General features: G+C 36.5%; 1 protein-coding gene across 1 annotated transcript in view; it reads left to right on the forward strand.

The window, feature by feature from the left end:
* The window catches only part of LOC146454706 (sugar phosphate exchanger 3-like), a 55065-nt gene continuing 31057 nt past the window's right edge, over positions 1-24008 (forward strand). Inside the window, exons 1-17 of the mRNA XM_085095387.1 lie at positions 1-130; positions 4243-4342; positions 4963-4995; positions 6740-6799; positions 7729-7760; positions 8163-8214; positions 9956-10034; positions 10409-10475; positions 11840-11906; positions 15688-15717; positions 16134-16218; positions 17484-17534; positions 18003-18070; positions 20750-20845; positions 21865-21940; positions 22405-22470; positions 23760-23785. Coding sequence (XP_084951513.1) covers positions 69-130; positions 4243-4342; positions 4963-4995; positions 6740-6799; positions 7729-7760; positions 8163-8214; positions 9956-10034; positions 10409-10475; positions 11840-11906; positions 15688-15717; positions 16134-16218; positions 17484-17534; positions 18003-18070; positions 20750-20845; positions 21865-21940; positions 22405-22470; positions 23760-23785 — 1050 coding nt within the window. The 5' untranslated portion in view covers positions 1-68. The remainder of the gene's footprint in view (positions 131-4242; positions 4343-4962; positions 4996-6739; positions 6800-7728; positions 7761-8162; positions 8215-9955; positions 10035-10408; positions 10476-11839; positions 11907-15687; positions 15718-16133; positions 16219-17483; positions 17535-18002; positions 18071-20749; positions 20846-21864; positions 21941-22404; positions 22471-23759; positions 23786-24008) is intronic.

A 24008-nucleotide genomic window follows, 5' to 3' on the forward strand; every position in this document is an offset into this window, starting at 1 on the left:
GGGGGAAGCGCTTGGCCATGGGTCGGTCACGCGATTTCAAGATGATCATGTGACACGAGGAAAGAAACATGGCGATTCACAAGAAATGGACGCTTCATCACTTGGTAGTGTTTTTACTCACATTTTTTAGGTAAGTATACCCAGTAAAAACACTAAGCAATCGAAAATTAAATAGCTAACTTGTAAAACATATTGCTACGGCAATAATAACGTCTGTGAAAATAAGCATCTCTTTAAAATTACCTTTTTATTATTATCAAAATACAGTCGAACCTCTCTAATACGGACACCGAAGGGACAGAGCAAAGTGTCCGTATTAGAGAGGTGTCCGTGTTATAGAGGGCATGAATACTACGTCACTTTAAAGGCTCCATTGATGGTATTAAGTGTTCTTTAAGTCAAAACTGGCCCAAACAAGTCTTTGAGGTGTATTTAAATTGTTTAATGGACAGCACAAATCATTACAATACAAGCTGTACAATTCCAAATACATATGGCAAACTATAATACAGTTTCCGAACAGTAACATAATAGAACAGTAACAAGTGTAGCGAACACTAACATAGGAGAGCATTTAATGAAAGTTCTTTATTATTGATTCATTTTGCGTTAAAGAAGTCTGTACAGTCTGTAATGTTCTTCTGAACAGCATTCGCTAGTTGTCAATGTATGTGGGAAGGCAGTTAATCAGGGCGGAGGTTAAGGCATGGAGATCCCATGTGAATATATTTTTTTCACTGGACCGCACAAACTCATTGAGCATTTAGAGAAATGCTTGGATCTTACAGAAAACCCAGCTGTCCGTAAAGATACTCTTTCAAGTGAAAATGTCGAGAACAAAAGAGGTAGAAAAAGGAAAGCAACAACTGGAGAGTCTTCAAAGAATAAGAAATCCTGATGACAAATGCCAATGACATGTCGATATATAATTTTTACTGATTGAAAACAAATGATACTGTTATCGTATGAACAATGAGACAATTGATTACACTTTGATACGTAACGACAAACAGGAAATCATGTTGAATAAGAACTGTCATCACTGAAGTGTCCGTAATAAAGAGATTAAGTTTGTATGAATTTTCCCACTGGGGCCGAGATTTTGTGTCTGTTGTCCGTATTATAGAGGGTCCGTATTATAGAGGTTATTTTTACAAAGAATGTATGGGCATTTTCCCGGGACCAAGTGAACTGTCCGTATTAGAGAGGTGTCCGTAAGGAGAGGTTCGACTGTAACATTTTACGTTTAGCAGTGAACTAAATGTGCATTGTCAAAAAGACCTAGTTAGTGGTATGGTTTGTATTCATCATACCGTGCCTGCATCATTCTTCTGCCCAAAGGTTAAGCTAACACTGTTGCTTACAAGTTATACAGCCCTCCCTTTAATATCTTAGATTGTAGCTAGCGCTCTCAGCTAACAGTTATCATCAAACCTAAACATGTGGAGCATTCTTCACATGGTCTTCCCAGTTTTTCTTTGGCCTGTCGGACCTGACATAATTTATATACTAGCTCACCCAAGAAGAGCTGTTTTACTGGTAGAATACAACTATATTGGGTATGCAGTCATCTTGCCACCAGGAAGACCAATGCCATCCACCACCAATAACAAAAAATGTGTGTGTGGTTGGGTCAGAGGGGTTGTAAGTGCAAAAGAAAAATTGTTAAAATAAAAAATAGTTAGAGGTTAAGGATAACTTAAGAGGATGATTACTGTGAAGCAGTATTCCCTAGCTCAATAAAGGTTAATAAAATAAACCAAATCTCTATGGATGAACAGAAAAATGATAAACTAAATTTGTCAAGGGTTTGGTTTGGTTCATTCCTCTGCACTCTTTTAGCTTAGGTGACAGAGCACTGGAACATTTAAAGCCTTCATTATTAGATAGTTTAAGTCTGTAAATTTTGATCCTGTTGCTCTATAAGTTAAAGCGTCCTTCCCAATCTTCCTAGGACTTCATTATTATAGAAGTTGGCATGAAAAAATTAACGGGGTTGGACATGGTTTTAGCTCATTTCATATTGCTTTCAAAACAGAAACAAACCATGGAAGTATAGAGCAGTATATTTATACTTTTTTAATATTTTGCTACAAATCAATGTCCTATTCAATTATTCCTCTCCATGTCATTATGTACAAATTGTAGCTTCTTTGTGTGTTTCCATGTCATTTGTCTCACATTTGAGTCAAGTTTTCAAGTTTCAAGTTTATTAAAAGATCATTTTAAACATATACAAAAAGAAGATAAGCACTGCTCGCAGTTAGCTACAGCTATTTGAAGTGAGCAGTGGTTTTGACGCATAACAAATAACAGCAGTTCAACCGTACAGAATTAAAAAAAAGTAACTTACAATACAGTAGCAGGTAAAACAAGAGAAAAGAAAATACATGACAAAGAACTAGGACTAGATGTGCACAGTTAAAGAAACGAGATTTGGGATAAGAAGATACTTAGCTGAACACTTAACAATATTTAGAGTAAAACAGGGGAGTTATATTACTTTGAGTACTTTTAAAGAGTAAAGTTAGGCGAACATAGTCATGGTGCGAAACATAATACACAAGTACCGTTATAAAGTTGACAAGAGCAGCATGGATTATGCAGATATAATATGCTGAGTTTTCAAGATATTTTCACTTTTTGATCAAATCAGATAGGTCAATGTAATCATCTGCCTCCAAGAACTTTTCAAGAAGCAAATTATGGATTTTGTGTTTAAAATTCGTTTTGGGCGTGTGACTTAATTCAACAGGCAGGCTATTCCAGACTTTAACATCGACCTGTGAAAAGGACTCATTATGTTTTTCTAATCTAGAGTATTGGATGAAGAAATTACCTCTTGACGATGATCTTGTGTTATAGGAGTGAATACTCGATTGGAAATTAAATATATTATTTTGTTATTTTCGATGGCGATAGATTATTGAAGACATCATGCATTAAGATAGCAACTGATTTGAAATAAAGAAGGTCTAGAGGTAAAAGATTAGAGGAGATGAAGAAAGGTATTGGGTGAGATTTAAAGTTACCAAAAAGCATAAGACGGAGAGCCCGTTTCTGCAGGCGTTAGACTTTGGTTCTGTAGATTTTCCCAGCACGGCCCCATGCTACAATTCCATACAGTAAGCAAGGTTGAATTTAAGTGATCTATATATATGATGTAAAGTATGCAAAGGTACGAAGCGTCTTAATTTAGCAATAATACCAATTGACATGCTTATTTTCGATGCAATGTAAGAGATGTGATGTTTCCAAGAGAGGTTCTCGTCAATAAGCACGCACAGATATTTGACATAGTTTTTGTGGTCCATTAAAGAGTCACTTACATTGTAGATGTGAATTGTGATGTTTTGATGCTGTACTGGTCTTCCTCAAGCAGTTGTGTTGACTGATTGTGTATCATTATAAATAGTACTATGGTGATGACCGTCATGCACCAATTACATGGTGCTACTTATAATCATTATAATGATACACAGTCAGTTCGCACCATTGCCTGATGAAGACCATCCTTGAAGCATCATGATCCAAATCCAAAGTGACTTAATCACAAGACAAATGATCTAAACCTTACTACAATCGCTGACAAAACTGATAAGAAACTGTTAGTCAATCTCCAAATTTAAGCCCTACAATGACACGTCAACAACACAGCAGGCCCCCCTCCCCCTCATCAATGTTGCTCTGTCACTGAAAGAAACACTGGGTCATCATTCGGTCTTCAAAACAACATTGAGTTAGGGGAGGGGAGGGTCAAGGTTTGGTACTTTCCAGGTGGTGTTTTCTTCAAGGTAGATTGAAATATATGCGCAAAATTTGCAGTTTTCTTAACGAGTTTTGTCCACGGTTGTAAGCATCATTTCAAACCATAATGACTAACATCTTTCATGGTAATAGTAAATTGTGATGCTATTTGTATACCAGTAAAGTGTTATGTTTTTACACATTGAACATTGGTGTGTGTAAGTTAAGGTTGAGTTTTTCATCATTCCAAAATAATCAATGCCTTTTTTCATTTTGCTTTGTGTTTAATAATTATTGTAAGGTTTGTGTTCATCTTTGTTTTCAGAATTTTGTGTTTCTTTCAATTTCTCTGTTTCTCACACCATCTTCACAGTATTGTTTGGTTCAATGATAAGGACTTCAAATCAGGACTTATCCAAAAAATTTTTGTAACATAATTTCCAGAAAATAAAACAGCTATGAAATGAATTGCTGCTATTTTCTGTTATTTAATAGTTACTCCTGCTTTCATGCCACAAGAAAAGCTTTTAGCAATGTGAAAGATGCCATGCAGAAAGAATGGACAAACAACTCTGTTACCTTGGATCCACCTCAGGTAATATTTCTGGTATTCTGACTATAACCAATGTAGACCTGGACAATATTTGACTTCTTATGTAATATATTTAACACAAGAAAGCGTGTTTCATCAGATATCCGAACACTGAGAAGTAGGTTGAAAAAATGAGGCACAGCCAAGTTTTTTAAACGACTTCAAGGTGTTTGGATATCTGATACCTGATACACTTTCGAGTGTTTGATATGGCTTCTCAAATGATCAATATTTCTTGAAGAAAGGCTAAAATTGGCAAAACACAACACATATCCACATATCCAAACGACGGTCATAGTTACTGTAGTGTTTTTTCTTTGTTTTCTCTTGATGTAGCATTAATAAGTTTGAGAAGTACTTTTCTTCTTTACAATTGAAGGGCTTGGTGCAAGGGGAGTGTATGTCTGTTTTTGGGCTTGAAATTATTTTATCCAAATTGTAAGAAACTAGCTCTCTTAGCTCTCTTCTCTCTCAAATCAGAGCTGATTTGGAGCAATATGGAAAATTTTCAAGCCTTATAAATTATAACACACAGTATACACATGTACATGCAACCTCTTGAACTAAACCGTTCAATTTATTTTATCCTTTATCTTTTCATATTTTTCTGTCATATTTTGTAGATATGGGAAGATAGGAATTTCTTTGAAGACGAGGCAAGTCACATCTGTTTTATTCTTGCTAATTTTTACTTCAAAGGCTCCACATACTCAGACACCAACCACTATTCCACTATTCTGTTCACTATTCCACTGCTGCAATGATTTTTACAACGCTTCCATTGCTAATTTGGGACCTCTTATACCCCTGTTGTAGGACTTAATTTCCATCATTAAAGCTGATGTTGTTCCAGCAGCATAAATGCCTGATTCTATTAGCAGATCATCTAGCCCAGATTTGGTGAACTTCTTTCCAGTCAGTGACAAGAAGTTCAGTGTAATATTGAAACCCTCCATATGAATTACTGTATCAAAGAAATCTTCTGGACACCTCGACTGAACTTGCTTAGCCTTGGTAGAAATGGCTAGATCAAACGTGATAACAGAATCGACTTGCAATACTTGAGCGGATCTTTTGTGTTTGTTTCATAACAGTGTGTACACTGTACTGAATTCGGTAGATCAGCTGTCTATCATGGGGCTTAGAAACAGTTAATGGAATTAAGTGCACTCCATCTTGGAACAACTGGGGTAGTGAGGAGGTCATCAGGTGTCTGTGAGTTTAATTCTGATGGACTGAAACATGAATTAAAGCGTCCAAACAATCTGTATGTGTTTTGAAAAAGTGAATGTTTCACTTCCCTCTGTGAACCATTCACTCCAAGAAGCGACATTACTGCTGGCTTTCACCTGTGTGCAGAGAACTCTTGAATTTCCTAAATGTTACCTTGCATTTGAAAGGATCTTCTTTTTTGTGAATGGTCAGCAGCCACAGTTGGTGGAGGCTCTGGACCAAAGGGCTTACACTGCTAAACAACCATAATTGTAGTTGCACGAGTTGTGTTTTTACCATCTAACATCTCCTCATTAAAATCGTTGTTGATGTCAGCTGCAAATTGAGTAAATGAAATGGGTGGTATTTTTGATGGGATAACAGTGCCAGATTCCTCAGTCTTGGCTACGACCTTCATCGCAAGGCTTGTGTCAACACTTTGAAATTCCTCATAGGATGAGCAATGACCAGCAATCGCAAGCGAGAAGGTTGTTTTGAATACCTAAGTGGACATAATGTATGAATGAACAGAGATTTTCAGTGTACTTTTCGTACAAATCTCCAATTTTAACTGTAAGATAATGTAATGACTAAGCCAGACACAGGCAGATACAGACTTGACTCACGTTTCCTATTGAATCATTGCTTTATGGCTTTTCCCACCAGAATGAAAACAACAAAGTCTATTCATCAATTTCACGTTCATGTTACTGGATAGTGAGGTTGGCCTACCAGTGTATTCAATATAAAGAAGAAATTCATACCCGTTGTAGCTGAGACTTAAAAGATTTCAGCTCATGGACTTTCTGATTCACTTTGAGAACCACAATCTGTCCCGTGAATTTATATCTCAAAGCATAATTTCTCCCCGAGAAGAGTCTTTTCGGGGGAGGAGCGTGGGCTCATTTCCTGAACAGCGGCTGGAAATCGAGCCTAAGTGCTAGTAGACACTGCAAATAATGATTAGTCGTATTTACTGTAACTCCTCATTTATCAAGTCACCTCTGTCAAGGAGCTGCTAAAGTTGTGCAACTAATAAGGAAATAGGAGTAGTACTGAAGGCAATGATGGGTGAACTTACATGTGAGGACAAGTTTGCATTGATACGCGACACTGTTATTAATATTGTTATCCAATTATCCAACATTTATGGTAATCAACACCATTAAATTCTCTTATTTTACACAGCATCATGCTGAAGTATTCCTGGGTGCAATGGATACTACATTCCTCTTGGCATATGCTGTGGTAAGCTAAGGCGACAATTTTACAGTTTCAATAATTGATATGATTATTATTTCCCATTGCCCTCTGTTAGAACTAACTGGGGTAAACAGCAGTTAGTTTTTCATGCTGTTAAGGAATGGAACAAATTAAGTAAAAATATTAGGAACTGTGAATCTCTGTTAATATTTAAATCTACTCATTTTTTAAGTTAATTATTTATTTAGTTACTTTTAATTATCAACTTGCTATATTGTATTATTTTATTGTTTTTATTTGTTTCTCAGTTATTGTAAGTTGTTATTTTTTGCTTTTTATATTTCAGTAAATATTCAACCCAGAACAACCCTTGAAAATCGCTTTGTGAAGGTTCTTTCTGGTTAAATATTGATTAAAATAATAATATTACAGGTGTATAATATACAGTTAAGGTTATAAGTGTAGGCAAAAACATTGTAAGAAGCACAATCAAGAACAAATAATTATTAATAAATAAATATTTGTTGCCGCTACCCTTCAATCTTGCTTTTATAAGATAGATCTACGCTTAACAAAATAATGTATTCTGTGAAGTTCCTTATTAATTACTGCAATCATAGCTTTTTATCCCTAACATGTAAGCATGGTTTTGTTTTTCCAACAAATTCAAATATTTCAAAAGCTTAGTGGATTAATACAACAGTTCCCATGACTTGGGAAATTGGGCAACCAGTGCCCACATTGTCCTATCTAAAACAGATACAATCTTACTTCACCATCCCACTCACCCCCTGACAGAGCCATCTGACTCCATCAGTTAACTTGACTTTGCTGTGTGCTGCCATGGCTGTTGGTCAGTTGTTTGAAGCAACTGTATGAATTAGGTTTTAACACCACTTAAGACAATGAAGATACAATGTAACACTCTGTTAAATTAGTGTGCATTTTAGCTGGTTCCTTGTCTTCTTTCGCAGGGTCTGTACATTAGTGGAATTTTGGGTGACAGGTAGGGATGATTTCAGGCGATTTTACTGTTAGTAATGTTTGTACTAGTTCTAGTTAGTACTTATTGCACTGCAACAATACAACATACTGCATCTATGAGGTTCTTTAATTTGTACAGTGTTGTCCTGTTTTTTCTCATCATGCTCTGTATTGGAAGGGCATAAAATTTTGTCCTTTTTCAGAGACAATCCATGCAAGTAATATAATTGGAGATCTCCAGTAATTGTTATTTACTGTGAGTAATTACCAAACAAGTGGCCAGGAGGCATTTCTAATTTTAATTTAAGGAAAGATAGTATCTTTTTATTTATTTATTTATTTATTTATTTATTCATTTATTTATTTATTTATTTATTTATTTATTTATTTATACAGTAATTCTGTATTATTTTGTTTTCAACAGGTTCAACTTAAGAAACGTCTTAGCATTTGGAATGTGTTCATCAGCAGTTATGGTGAGAGACATATTTACTTCCCTTCTTTTCTCTCTCATGGGTTCACCCTGAATTGCCATCACTGTGTGAAAAGTCCCCAACTTTAATGTCTTTGCATTAGTTCTTTATTAATTTTTGCATACAGTGAAAGCCATACTTCCTGTGCACAACTCTTTATTACTAACATTTTGTTACAAAATGTCAGTCCATGGTTATCCTTTGATCTCTACAATCCAAAGATGTGTGAATATTTAAATATGCAATTGTATGGGGGTATTATTAATAAACCTCTCTGAGAATTCTTCAGTCTGCTTGCAAGATAAAAGTACTCCCACCACCCCATGTTTTTCTGGTTTGTGGGTAAACTCGTAGAAAATATTTTATTTTAGACTGTTTTTAATGGATTCTTGACAAATTTCATACCTTTGATGAACAGTTAATGTTCACACTAATTTTGCTTTCATTTGCCACCTCACAATGTGTACCAATTTTTAACTAAAAAATATCAAATTAATATATTAATCTTATTAGGAAAAGAATATCATGTGGGAAATTGATCTAATCTATGACTGTTCAGTCTTTTTGGGACCAAAATCTAGACTCATAACTTCATTTTCAACTATTTCTATTAGCTATTTGATAATTGGTTGAGGTCACACTGACGGGTTTATGTGGTAAACTGCCTTTAACAATGGTGAAAAGCATGTTATTGTAAAGGTTTAGTATTAATGGTAGGACGTCCTTGCAGACATTAGTTAACACTTTCCAGATCTATGCTGTTTAGACCTGTTCCAAGTCACTTTTATTAATATGTTTTCAAGACTGTATTCTGTAGCTGTATAAGCAGTCAACCCCAAGCAATCACTAAGCCATTTCCTGGGGGTGACTGCTTAATAATTATACAGGTTTGACTTTAGTAAACTTTGCTTCCATCTTGTCACCATTGCTAACGAGTGTGGCCAATGTGGGAGCCAGCGAGCCAGTGAGCCAAACGTGCGAGCCATGCGAGCCAAATGTGCAAGGCATGCGAGGCAGACGTGCGAGGCATGAACAAAACATGCGAGGCTTGTGAGGCATGAAAAAACCCGAACATAAATGCTAACCGGGGAGCTATTTAAGCTAACCTGAGTGCTATTTAGGCTAATCGGAGTGTTTTTTAGGCTAACCTGAGTGCTGCACACGTCTGCCTCGCATGGCTCGCTGGCTCGCTGGCTCGCAGATCATCAAGACCCTTGGCAACAAGACAGTTTACCATGGTCAAGTGAAAATAGTCGGTCACACTATCATCTGTGTTTATTATTGATAATGGTAAACTTGGTTTCACTGTGGTAAAAAGCCCTAGTGTGACTTCAACAACTGTAGGTCATCTTCTGCTTACCACAAGTAACCATCCTACTGCGTATGTGGTATTGTGTTGTAATAACTCACTCGCCAGTTCCCTTCAGTTGATAGAACTTCATGCATGATCAGTTGCTCAGAGCATTACACTGACATCACAAGCTCATGACACAAATCCTTGATCAAGGCTTTCTTTTAAATACTTAAAATTGTTCAAATTACCGTTAGTAACAGCAAATATTGTTTTTATGCTAGCTTTAAATCTAAAAATAGTAGGAATTGATTATCAAACTTTTCAATTACTTGCTTATTTTAGGCCATTTCCAAGCAACATAAATGGTTACAAGAATTGCATGTACAGTGTAAGAACTTGGCTTTAACTTATAAAGACTGTGTTTTCTTTTATTCTTCATGGTACATGTAGGTATTCATGTTTGGAACAGTCAGCAAATGGATAGGGGTTTATAACATTTGGTATTATGGAGTTTTCATGGCTCTGAATGGTAAGCCAATGTATCAATTTTAGACAAAATCATTCGATAATTTATTAATTTCATTGAAGGAAAATGGTTGCTACAGGTTTTTAGGTTAGAATAATTGTGTTCCACGTAGGAGGAACGCTTCCTAATACGGATTTGAGTCTAGATTTTATGGGACTTGTCATGGATGGGTTGATGGATCTTGGGACGCACATCTGGCATCCCCCGCAGATTTTTTTTGCAGGGGCGGATGACATCTAAGAGAGAGAGCCTGGGATCGAGATTGGCTTGCCAAAGGACAAAGAGCCTGGTGACATCGAATGCACTCTCTAATCTACGATTATTACTAGTTTTTAACTACTGGCTTAAATGGAAACTTCTCAATACATATTTTTCAGGCCTTCTTCAGTCCACTGGTTGGCCATGTGTGGTAGCAGTTATGGGAAACTGGTTTGGAAAGTCAAGGTAGTCATACTGTGGATGCAATCACTATTGAGTTATTTTATGGAACAATTTTGATTGCTTTTTTAACTCGTGAATGCGCGCATGCGCAATGAACGAGTTATAGCGATAGCTGGCTTTTGACTTGGTCGGTCGATCAGTCGGTTTTGTCGTTAACTTTCGGGCGTGCGCAGTGAGTGAGTTTCAAATTCAATTAGTGGGAAAAACACGCGAACATTTATTGTTCACGGCGCATCAGGAAATTCTTATTCAATATGTAGAGAATAATTTGACGATCATTTAGTGCAAGAATGGCGATTTTTCGTTCAATCTGAGCAAAGTTTCAAGTTTTTTCAGTTTTTCAGAAAGTCCGGGGTCGTAAACTCAATTAGTGAAAAAAAAAAAACGTGAAAATTTTTTTCACGACGCGTCAGAATTCTCTCATTCATTCTGTAGAGAATAATTTAACAATCATTTTAGTGTAAGAATGGAGATTTTTCGTTGAATCTGAGCAAAGTTACAGGATTTTTTCGTTTTTTTCTACGAAGTGCGGTTTCTTTTAAGAATTAAAAATAATTTAATTTAAAAATAATTTAATTAAAAAATAATTTAATTTGTCAGTTTTCACGCGAAAGCGGAACGTGCCATGTCACGCATCATTGACGTCGTAAACAAAATTATGCAAATTTCTGGTGAAATGAACACTTTAAGATCTTGTCAGCTTCAAAGGGAGAAAATGTTTCGTTTTCGAAATTTACAACTGGTAATTTATGGGAAAGCAAAAGGACGCGGTCGATAAATAATTCTTATTTAGCAAGAGCTTGTCATAGTTCATTATTTTTACTTGAGGATTACGTGGACTGAACTCCAAAGGAAAAATTTCACGCATTTATGTCGGGCATGAAATGTAATGCGATACTTTGTTGAACAGATTTCCCTTTGTGAGATCGGCTTGCCCAACAGTAATTTTGTAATTTTAATTCCCAAAAAAACTTCACTTGCCCATCGGGCAAGTGATGGTTAGAATCCACTAGCCCGATCTCGAAATTCAGTAGCCCCGGACTATCGGGGACACGAATTTGCATGACATAGCTGCACATGGCGTGCTCCTGATGAACTTTGAATTAAAAAAACACGTGATTTTTTTTTAATCGGCGCATCAGAATAATCGGCTTATTCAATCTGTACAGAATAATTTGACAATCATTTTAATAGTACAAGAATGGTCATTTTTCGTTACATAATCGGGCAAAGATATAATTTCTTTTAGCTTTTGAGGAAGTTTCCGTAGCCGTCTAAATTTCAATTACTATGTGTCATCTGCATTCACGAGTTGGCTCACAGGAGCCTTTGATATAATGTATTTATTATTCATGTTCTGTTTGCAGCCGAGGAATCGTTTTTGGCTTATGGAGTGCTAATGCCTCAGTTGGAAACATTTTTGGAGCTTTACAAGTAAGTAGCATGAACAAAGACCCTGAAACTAGAGATTTTCATTGTTCTCTTGAAACTAAAATTCAGTGTGAAAGAGAAATTGCAATAAAAAACAGCAACTTTACTAAATATAGGAACAAATGGACCTCTCTGTGCATTCCTGATACGCGTTGTGACTTCTTAAGTTAATTTAATCTCCAATAGTCACAGGAATTGGCAGCCGATTTGCGGTTTTCTCATCAAAAGCATTGCTTCACATCTAGCCGAGTGAGGGGTTAATGAGTTCTCTTGGCACCAGCTGTTCAGTTCAGATAAAGCTCTACTTAAAGAAGTGACAGTGTTATCGACAGTGTCGCCAATACAATAAACGGTGGTGTCATCCGTGTACATAAGAATAGGGCCGGAGGTGACAGCACTTGGAAGGTCATTAGTGTACATTTAGCGAACAACGTGGGGCCCAGTACTGACCCTTGGGGAATCCTGCAGGTTACGTTTAAATAGCACAGTTAAGTGATGGCCATTTACTACCGAAAATTGAGTTCTCTCAGTTAGATAGTCAGTCAGCCGTGATAGTAGGGTACCTTGAACTCTAAATTGAAAATTCAACTTATGCAGTAGGATAGCGTGAGGTACACAGTCAAAAGCTTTTGTAAAGTCAACAAAAGCCACAGCAACTACTTTGTTGGGGTTGATTGCTGTTCTCCAGGTTTCCGAGAGATGTACCAGCAATAGTTTAGTAGAGTGCCCCCCGCGGTAGGCCCACTGTTTATCTGTGACCAGGTTATTTTGGAAAACATGTCGGATGACTGCATCGGATACGCAAGATTCCATAATCTTGCTAGGAACACTAGGAAGCAATATAGGGCTGTACGTAGTTGTCTATGTCAGCTTCATCATTTTTCTTCTACGCAGGAATCAGGCGAGCTTTCTTCCAATCGGTAAATGTTTCTCCAAGGTTTGCGCAGAATGAGAATAGGCCAGTCAAGGGTGAGACAATGGCAGGCTCAGCTAGTTTTAATAATTTTGGTGTCATCTTGGCCTGGTGATTTATTCGGTTTAATATCTTTTAGTTTGGGTCGGACCGAATCCTCGCAGACAGTGATATCAGTCACAGAGGGCACTGAGCCAGTGCGATTGCTCTGCTGTGGATAATTGCCATGGGCTCGTCCAAGTCTAGTGCCGATATTAGCAAAGAAAACATTTATTAAGTTTGCCTTTTCTGTATCATTGACGGTAAGGCTTCCATCCTCCCTCTTTAGTGGACCAATCCTATTTCTTCTAGCTGGATTTGTCGGTTCCGCAATTAAATTCCAGTAAGCCACTGCAGACTTAACTTTAGCTAACTTCTTGTTGAAGTACTACTTAGCATTTCTTTTCTGAGATTTGGTCTCATTTCTTACTTTCTTGTATCTTGCTTAAATTTCTTGGTCTTTAGTGCTAACTGCTGTCTTACACAACTTAAACCTTAAGTTCATCTTTCGTCTGATGTCATTGTTTATCCAAGGAGAAGATTGACTTAGGATCTTAACACGCTTCATAGGTGCATGTAAATCACAAATATCTTTGAATAATTTGTGCCATGCCCAGAGAACATCATCCTTTTCGTTGAAAACCTGAGCTACTTGAAATGGCGCAGCTATAATATCAGCCCGGAATTGATCAACCTGAAACTGTTGAAGTATCTAACATTTATCACATTTGGCGGCAGCCTTTTGAGCTTGAGATTAAGAGTTGCATAAATTAGGCAATGGTCTGAAAGTTCCAAAGGTAGGACGCCTTTACCGTTGATTAGGTTAGGCTTTGTTGTGACTATCAAATCAATTAAAGTGCTTGATCCAAGTGTGATCCTTGTAGGCTTGTTGACAATGTTTTGCATGTCGAAAAGCTGAAACAAGGTCAACAGTCTTCTCGTCTTAGGATGAATTTCAGATCCTGTTTTCCTATCAATACCTTGAAGGTCACAGTTGAAGTCACCAAGTAGAATGATAGTGTCAGATTTCATCCACGCCTTCTCGAAAACACCATATATGTCCATGAAAATGAAGAAGTTAGGACATTCAAGTTCCGATGTGTAAATAATTGAAAATGATGCAGAAGTAGTGGGATGTTTAATCTGGACCCAAATTGCCTCAAGGTCTTTTGAGGCCAAATCTTTACGATGGGTCACCTTCAAATATTCAGCACAGTACATGATACATCCGCCTCCTAGTTGCATTTAGTCCTGTCTCGGCGGGAGATCTTCATCCCATGCATCTATGTTCAAAAGGTTATTAGAAATTGAGGTGTCCAGATGCGTTTCTGTAATGGCAATTATATCGAAACGACAAGTGCTTTGTAGTACTCTTAGCTTGTCGATCCTGTTGCGGATACTACAGACATTAAGATGAGCAATTTTTAAGTCCTTTGTTGAGGAGTTAAGATGTAGGGCAGCTTGTTGAAGATAATTGTCATCATCATCCCTAAGGTTCGCTTTGTTTAGCGAGACTGCTATGTTAGAATTAAGTTCATTGTGAGTGCTGTACTCCTCTGATGCAGTCTCATTCCCAGTTTGGTCGAAAAATGAGTCGCCAGATTTAGAGAGAGAACAAAAAGCACACTCCCAATCAAGGTGATGGTTTTCCAAATAATATTTGAAGACATGCTAGCTTGCCCTTACCTATGCATCTTGTGTGAAACCATTGATCGCACGCAGCACACAAAATGGCATCCTGGTTGCTTGGGACGGACTTCTGACATTCGCTGCAGGGGAACTTTATGCCAGTCCAGGACGGGCAAGGATTGGGATGGACATCACCAGAGAGCTTGTTTAGTTGGAATGAGCATATTCCTGACATGTCAAAAGCAACACAGCTAGTCATAAACGCTCTGCTTGTCCTTTTATTTGGAACTGTCGAGAAGCTTGGAAGTAAAGTGAAAGCTTTAACAGGTTCTGTCGTTGTACCGCTCGCCTCCACATGTAGACGCGAATAATGGTAGCCAAGCTTATAGCATTGAGCATCTCGAGCAGATAAAATAAGTAGATGAATGATAAGAATAAGCAAAATTGCGTGGGAGGATAATTTGACACGTCCATCCGCCATTACACATGCATAAGCGATGTTACACCTGTAGTGCCAGTATGTTTATCATTAAAAAAAATGAACAAAGTGCTACATACATGTAAGCATTTTCCAAATGGTTGAGACACTCTAACCGAAATCATCAATTCTTCTGAAAAATGCTCACTTAAGGGCAATGTAAAAGATACAATCCATTTCTGACCCCCCTTCCCTTTTCAATGTTGTGATCCCATTTGTTTGAAAGTCTACTGAAAATTTTGTCAACATTGATAATGGGTTGGGGAGGAAATAAAGGGTTGAATGAAAGAGTCTTTTCATTGTGTGATTAACAAGTCTTTTTGCAATTGCTTGTAGCTTGCCATTAACCCTCCACCATAGTAGCTTAGCCATCCAACAGGTGTGCAGATAATCATGGCTAATGCTTCCAACTCTGTTGAGTCCGGTTTACTGTTACTTTAAAGGTCTTCCCATTCTCCTGACAAACTGGGTAGATTTTGTTACTGGCTAAATGGGCAAGCTTGACTTGTTACATTTACAGAATGACCTAAGGTGATCTAGCTTGACACATAAGTGTGGTTCCTCTCCCCCACCAACCCATCAGTGAGTGCTTGAGGTTAAGTATAGAAATCATTGAAAGCACAATTTAGCTAGTAATCAAGATTATGTTGATGTTTAATTGTTTTTTGTTTGTTCATTATTGTTTGAACCAACAGCAGCAATTTATTTTCAATTGTGTTTTCCAGGTGGCTGCTTTATTAGATTATGGATATGAGGTCAGTATTGTGTCATCTCCAAACATAAGTTATATGTGATGTAATTAATATTATCAGCAGATGTCGTTACAATTTAGTCTCAGCTTTAGTACGTGTATGCATGAATCCTTCATATCCATCTCCTTTTTGTCGCTGGTAAAATGTGACCCAAAGATAGTAATGATTCATTCACAAGTAGTCTCAGTACAAACATGGCTTACAAAGAGAGGATTGTTTGAGACTTCATTTATCTCGTAACAGGATTATTAGATAGTTATAATGCCTTGAAACTTTTCTTTGCCATTATTTTGTGAAACTAGTTTTCCTTAAACTCCCCTTAAGTATTATACAACTGGCTATTGAAAATATTAAACTTGCAAATATTGGAAGTCAAGGGTTTATCACTATCATATATATGATTACTATCTTGATTGCAGTATGCAATGCTGGTACCAGCTGCTGTGTTATTTGCCTTTGGGATCCTGATATTCTTCTGTTTGATTCCCTCACCTGATCAAATTGGTAAGCAAATTATTGACATCTTGGGACACCTCCTTCTCCTCCTTCTTCTCTTTCCCCTCCTCTTTTTTCTCCTCTTCCCTCTTACTCTCCCCCTCCTCCTCCCCCTTTTTAACTCGTGAATGCGCGTAGCGCAATGAACGAGTTATAGCGATAGCTGACTGTTGACTTGGTTGGTTGGTTGGTCGGTTTTGTTGTTGACTTTTGGGCGTGCGCAGTGAATGAGTTTTAAATTCAATTAGTGGAAAAAACACGCGAACATTTATTGTTCACGGTGCATCAGGAAATTCTTATTCAGTATGTAGAGAATAATTTGACGATCATTTAGTGCAAGATTGGAGATTTTTCGTTAAATTTGAGCAAAGTTACAAGGTTTTTCAGTTTTTCAGAAAGTCCGGGGTCGTAAACTCAATTAGTGAAAAAAAAAAAAACGTGAAAATTTTTTTCATGGCGCGTCAGAATTCTCTCATTCATTCTGTAGAGAATAATTTGACAATTATTTTAGTGTAAGAAGGGAGATTTTTCGTTGAATCTGAGCAAAGTTACAGGTTTTTTTCGTTTTTTCTACAAAGTGCGGTTTCTTTTAAGAATTAAAAATAATTTAATTTAGAAATAATTATCGGGGACATGAATTTGCATGACGTAGCTGCACATGGCGTGCTTCTATGAACTTTGAATAAAAAAAACACGTGATTTTTTGTAAATCGGCGCATCAGAATAATCTTATTCAATCTGTAGAGAATAGTTTAGCAATCATTTTTATAGTACAAGAATGGTTATTTTTTGTTACATAATCGGGCAAAGATATAATTTCTTTTAGCTTTCAAGGAATTTTCCGTAGCCATCTAAATTTCAATTACTATGTGTCATCTGCATTCACGAGTTGGCTCACAGGAGCCTTTGATTCTTCTCCTAAATCTTCCCTCTTTTCCTTCTCCTCCTCCTCTTTGGACAGAACAGTGCATATTAGTGTATGGATGCTGCTCCAAGTGATTATAAATGGAATCTGTGTCTGTAGATCAATCAATATTAACCAAACATTACCAATCAACCCCTAATGGTTCACACAGTCTCAGCTTAAACCAGCATGTGAGGTAACTAGTATTATTACTCCCTAATTTGGATTAACAGTTTGAGATTCCTAATGGATTGTTGGAATCCATGTAATCACCTACATGTACATGTACATGAAGAGAGACATTGCAGCAAGGTTGCTTGACAACTGCAGTGTTACAGTACTAATTAGTTATCTTTATCTCTACAAACAGGATTGCCAATGCCAGAAGAAGAAAACCAGTCTTCACAAGCAAGCAGTAATGGTAAAAATGTTCTTGATATTTACTTCAAATCACCACTCTGAAAAATATGTCGTATCCTGCAATCCACATCATTTCTTAAGGCCCTACTCATGTAACTCTTAACATCCTGTCTCAACCTGGAGGCCCATGTAAACTGTAAATGTGTTCAATTAACATCCTTTCTCAACCTGGAGGCACATGTAAACTGTAAATGTGTTTAAAACTTCACACAATTTTGTTTCACATGCTAAAATTATTTTGTCACTTGAATGAACACCTCATTTCTAAGAGCTTCAGTCAGATTTGGCCGTCGAGAATAACTGCTGTTATTGCTTGAGTCTTGCTATGGATTGAGTTTAACTTGAACAATGCAGAGTAAAATATAACTATAAAATGGAAATGTTGACCAAATATCTCTTATGTCCTGCTTGTTCCATTTGAGCTGTGTGATATATTTATTGATTTTAATACTGACAATTCCATTTCCAGTTTTCAGTGATCACTCAGTAGTTGAGCAGGAGGCATTTGCCAACAAAGTTCCAGAAGACCTTTCCACAGTAGGTATCTTACAATAAAATCCAAACCCTGTTGGGTTAAGCAGCAAATACATTCAAATTAAAATGAATTCCCAGGCAGATTAGTACACGACTGTATATTCTCCTATAAGTCAATAACATAATAATTGTTGTTATCACAACATAAAAAGCTGAATATGTGATTATGAACTTGTGACCCTTTATAATGACTCAGTAGCTAGTACAGTACACGTGTACATGGGCACACTTGTGCTGAGCAAAAGCCAATTTCTCCTTTTTAACTTGTGAATGCGCGCATGCGCAATGAACGAGCTATAGTGATGGTGGACTTTTTGTCTCAGTTGGTTGGTTCTGTTGTTAATGTTACAGGTCAAATTTCAATTCAGGTTAAAAAATTTTAACCTAGGTTATTTTTTTTTAACTAGGTTAAATCTTTTTTACGTAGGGTTTTTGCATAAGGATACTGGTTCTGTTGTTAACATGAACGCGCAGTCAATGAGTTTAAAATTCAATTAGTGGAAAAAACACGCAAAAATTTTTTGTTCACGGCGCATCAGGATATTCTTATTCAATCTGTAGAGAATGATTTGACGATCATTTAGGGCAAGAATGGAGATTTTTTGTTAAATCTGAGCCAAGTTATAAGTTTTCAGTTTTTCAGAAAGTCTGGAGTCATGAACTCAATTAGTGAAAAAAAAAAGAAATTTTTTTCACGACGCATCAGAATAATCTTATTCAATCTGTAGAAAATAATTTGACAATCATTTTAGTTTAAGAATGAAGATTTTTTGTTAAATCTGAGCAAAGTTATAGGTTTTTTTGTTTTTTCCACAAAGTGCGGTGTCTTTAAAAATTTAAAAATAATTGAATTTAAAAATTCAACTAGTGAATAGTCGGCAAGAACTTTGAATAAAAAAGACGCTTTTTAGAGAGTTTACGTGGCATGCGTTGATGTATGTTTAGCACTAGCGGCCTTATTTATTGTAGGCCTCACCGATTTTTTAACTTATCTTCCCTTGGCGATTGAACTAAGTGAATAGTTTTAGTCAGAAAGATTGCGTGATATTGCATTGCGCTGCTTTAAATTTTGCCGCCAAAACATATTTCCCGCCAGAAAATGTCTTCAGCTGAAATAAGCACTCTTAACTGAAAAGTTCACTGCTTAACATAACTTTTTGCATGCATGAAAACTCGGCATCTCTCATCACATTTTTGCTTCTCATGCAAAAGTATTACATCAAAGAGATTAGTTTGTTAAGAAAAAAATTAGTTTGGCTGTCAGTTTTCACGCGAAATTCGGAAAGTGCCATGTCACGCATCAGTGACGTCGTAAACAAAATTATGCAAATTTCTGGTGAAATGAACATTTTTAGAAATTGTCAGCTTTCGTAGAGGTTTCAAAGGGAAAAAATATTTCATTTTCGCAATTTGTAGCTGGTAATTTATGGGAAAGCAGAAGGACGCGGTTGATAAATTTGCAACTATTTGTCACATACCATGTAGAATATATTGAAATGCATGTGAACCATGAATGCAACTGAATAATTTTCTTAGCTTTCAAGGAAGTGTCCGTAGCCATCTTAATTTCAATTACTGATGTGTCATCTGCATCTACGAGTTGGCTCACAGGAGCCTTTGATTGAGGGGGATCATTGAACATGTATTACAGCTGCAGTTTCCGATCACACTTCCCTTAACATACATGTACTTTATTCTTTCAATTTAAGTTGAGTTTTGGCAAATTTCAGTGAAAAATAATATTTTTTTTTATGTTATAAGGAGTGCTATATGCATCTTTGGATGGTCCAAGAAATTTGGGTTTCTAAAAGATGGAGCTTACCAAAACAAAGATATTTTTGTGCGGTTTGTGATAATTGAGTCCTGACATTAAGGCAGACCAAAGCAATGGTTACTGATATCGAAAAAGACAATAATTTGGGGCAAACGCACATTTTTCAGAGATAATTACAATGTAACCTTCAATTTGGAAAGAAATGCCATATCAGTAAGTTGTTATATGTTTCAGAACTTTTTAGAATAATACGCATGGTATCCCCCAAATTTTCTTTTTGGATTTCAGTCTTTGCTGAGATCTGCTTTTCCACATAGTCACAGACTCTGCAAAAATACCTTAAGTTTGTATTAGGAAGTACCGTCTTTAATTAATATATTAAATTCTAACATGAATGGCCCTGTCCCATACATGTAGGTGCCATTATATTCAACTCAATTTTCAAGAGTTCAATGTACAGTCAACTCCCGATAACTCGAACCTTCAAGGGGAAATTGAAAAAGGTTCGAGTTATCCGGAGTTCGAGTTATCAAGGGTAAAATTATATAGAAAATGACCTGAAAGGAAAGGAAAATTGGTTTGAGTTAGCACAAGGTTTGAGTTAGCGAGGGTTCAAGTTATTGGGAGTCAACTGTACACTGTGATTTTAAAAGGTTAATTTTCATATGGAGAAACAAAGGACAGGTGACAAGATACATGAATGTAGCTCTTTTTCCAGAAAATATTGAACTAGTATTTCTAGTCCAGGATTTTACAAAACTCAACTCAAACTCAAACTGCATGTATCCAGCCTAACTATTGGAGCATGACCCAAGCCAAAACTTATCCCTGTTTTCAAAACATGAAGTATGTAGATGTACGTGCAATGTTGAGTACTTCATGGCCTTATTTTATTCTGTTTTTTGCAGTCAACATTGACATCTGCTTCATATCATTCAACGATACCACAACAGAAGAAAGCTGTCAAGTTTTGTGAAGCTGTTTTACTTCCTGGAGTGATTCCTGTAAGACAATTATCTGGTTGTGTATCATATTAGGGCTTATTAAGTGTGTTCTATTTAGCCATGAAGACATGAGAAGAAATTTGGGAGAAACTGTCGTGGAAACATGTGCCATATGCAAGTGTTTTCACTAAATATTTTGACAATTTTATTACATGCAGTGAAGATCTAGCCCCCAAACTCACAATACAATAGAATGTTACTGCTGGTATTTTGAAACTTTATCTATAAGATCTCAAATAGAAACCAGTTTCTTTTTGGTATTGTTTACAATAATATACTGCTTTCTACCTTTAACAAGTTTTTGCTTCCCCAGATAGTGTGATATAGAAAGAATGTACACATACTGTAGTACTAAAATTACTGTTATATTATCTGCAACATATTCTCAAATTGTGCCTGTGTATAGCTTATGTCAGGTTCCAACTATAGGGAAATGACTGGGAAACTTATTAATAATGAGTGTTAATTATTTTTTATAAAAGTGGGACTGACCCAAGCTCAAAACTGGACAAAGATTTGAAGACTTTTAATTTTTGGTAACAGGATTGAAAAGAAACATGTTGAACTTCACATAGAAGTAGCTTTCACTAATATTAATTGATGGACGAGAGTGGTTAACTCTGCAGTGTATGTTTAAGTGACAAAGTGAACTCATTGATATTTACGTTGCCGCAGTTACCACCATAATCACCGATGACTAGCTCCCATCCGACCTCATACATTTAGCTCAGTCTGTTGAGTGACCGTTGATCAAATCCAAAAGTTGTGGGTTTAGATCCCATATTGTTTCCCAATATATATTTTGCACTTCTTCTCTATTCATAGGATATCAGCTGACACTGCATTAGTGAGCAGGCAATTACAACACTTTCTTGCCCACAGTCTTTAGTTAATTATAAAGAAAGATAGTCTTTTGGTAAATGTGGTGTACAAGTATGCCATCCCACTAGAATTACTTTCAGTGTTGGACTCAGATCTTGTCCTTAGATCTCAATCCTGTGATTTGTTCTTTCCAACAGTACTCACTGTCCTATGCTTGTCTGAAATTGGTTAACTACTCCTTCTTCTTTTGGCTGCCTTACTATTTATCTAACAGTAAGTACACACACTTTTCTTATTAAAGCTGTATAGATGCATAGTTGCAAAAATGTATAAAAACCCTCACTGTAGGTAGTAATGGCTGATACAAGGGAGTTTCTGGAAACAGTTCACTTCCTCTGGGTCTTGTTTTGTGGGAGCTAGCCCAGTCTCCTCTCCAAAATCCATCACTGGATTCCTATAGGCTAACCTCACAGCATACTGTTTGTGCATGGCATGCTTCATGGTATACCACTTGAAATCCTTGCACAACTAGACAGTATGATTTTACTAACAGAAGTTTGCTGCTCCAATCCACAGTGACGAGCTGGCAAATTAATTGATGTGAAAATCACTCAGACATGAAAATGACCTATGAAAAATATACTAGTTAACTTACTCATTTGAAAAAATAATTAATATAATTAACTAAATATAAATCTTACTAATATAAATAACTAAATATAAATTATTTTTCTCAGAGTTTGGATGGAAAGACACAGTCTCAGATAAAATTTCAACATTTTATGATGTTGGAGGGATTATAGGTTAGTAAATTAATGTTTTAAAGTTATTGTCACTTTTCCTGAAAGATCTCTTCTAACCCTATGCTGTTAATGCTGTTAAGTGGCAAAGTAATGTCGCAGTTGCTATTACCATAAAGTTAACTAGAGATCTCAACAGACAAATAATAACAACGTGATGTTTGGCGTAAAGGGGGAACACCACTCCGCGATCGGCGTGACAGACGACTCCCGTAGCGTGACCATAAAGCCTTACTTATCTCCCCAGCGTTATTAACTGTATTAATGACCAGCACTGTCTCGGACAAGTTGTAGGCAGGTCCAAAACTAAAACAATCGAAAAGCTAACTCTCCACGGCACTACGAACTGAAACCTCCGGCCAGCATAGTGCAAAGAGTATTGGCATTTTTTATAACCAGCTCAAGCCTAATATTCCGCTGTGCTACGAGCCGACTCTGCCGGCATCCGCTGGATAAAAGTATATAACGAGCTTCAAGGTTATAGAGCTAAAAATAGCCTAAAAACACAAAGCTAGAGGAAGTCGCTGCGAGACTTAACCGAACGCGAACTTGAGAGGTGAACCCAAATTTATTGGAAAAACAACAATCAAACCTCCAAAGGGAGGGAAGGGTGGGAATTTCAAAAGATACACTAAAGGTAGACCTTACAGTAGGTAGCACAGCAAGCGAGTGATACTTGGACTTTTACTAGACCTTTTATAGTTAGACATATGTCTTGGACTAAGCCAATGGCAAGTAAAGTACTATCGAATACAAGAGATTCATGTAGCGCTGAAAGAGACATGAATAGAGGTATTTTTACGTTTTAGCCATATAAAACGAAGGATATAAATGTAACAGACGGTATTGCAACATGCTAGAAGAATAGGTATTGTAGAAGAAGAGTAAAAGTACATCCATGACCAATTTGCATTACGTAATGCTAACTGTTGACACAGTAACAACTGAGCTCAAGAGCGTCATGCTTCATAACTGCGTTTTACAATTATGTTGTAAAACTTTATTAAATGCAGTCATTTTAAGTCTTCAAACATATGATATAATTATAAATTTTATGTGACCTTGATTCATCATCATTGTCTCTCTCCAGTCTGAGTGATTGATAAAGTAAATGTTCATGAATGTTTGGTAAAATACAATGTGTTGAATATTCTTCTAAGCAATGATTAATAGCTGACAAATATTTTCTACAAAGTTATTAAGTTAATTGAACATAGAAACGGTCATCATGTTAATAATTATTTGTTAAAGTAAATTGATTTTGAGTTATAATAATTTATTTATTGCTTCAGGTGGCATTATAGGAGGACTAATCAGTGTAAGTATTAAAAATGGATTGCATACTCTTAATCTTAAAAGGCCTTGGCCACAGTATTTTTGGTGATCATTTGCATTTTCACTAATTACAGGCTTTAAATGTCGAAATGGAGATACAAACTTAATTCATTGGTAAAATGACAGCCACACAACAAATAAATGTGATTTTTGAACATTATAGAACACACTATTATACAGTCAGGTAACTTTAAGCACCTGTTTTG

The sequence above is a fragment of the Pavona decussata genome, unplaced genomic scaffold (assembly GCF_977016875.1).
Source record: "Pavona decussata unplaced genomic scaffold, jaPavDecu1.1 SCAFFOLD_300, whole genome shotgun sequence".
In the NCBI taxonomy this organism is placed as follows: domain Eukaryota; kingdom Metazoa; phylum Cnidaria; class Anthozoa; order Scleractinia; family Agariciidae; genus Pavona; species Pavona decussata.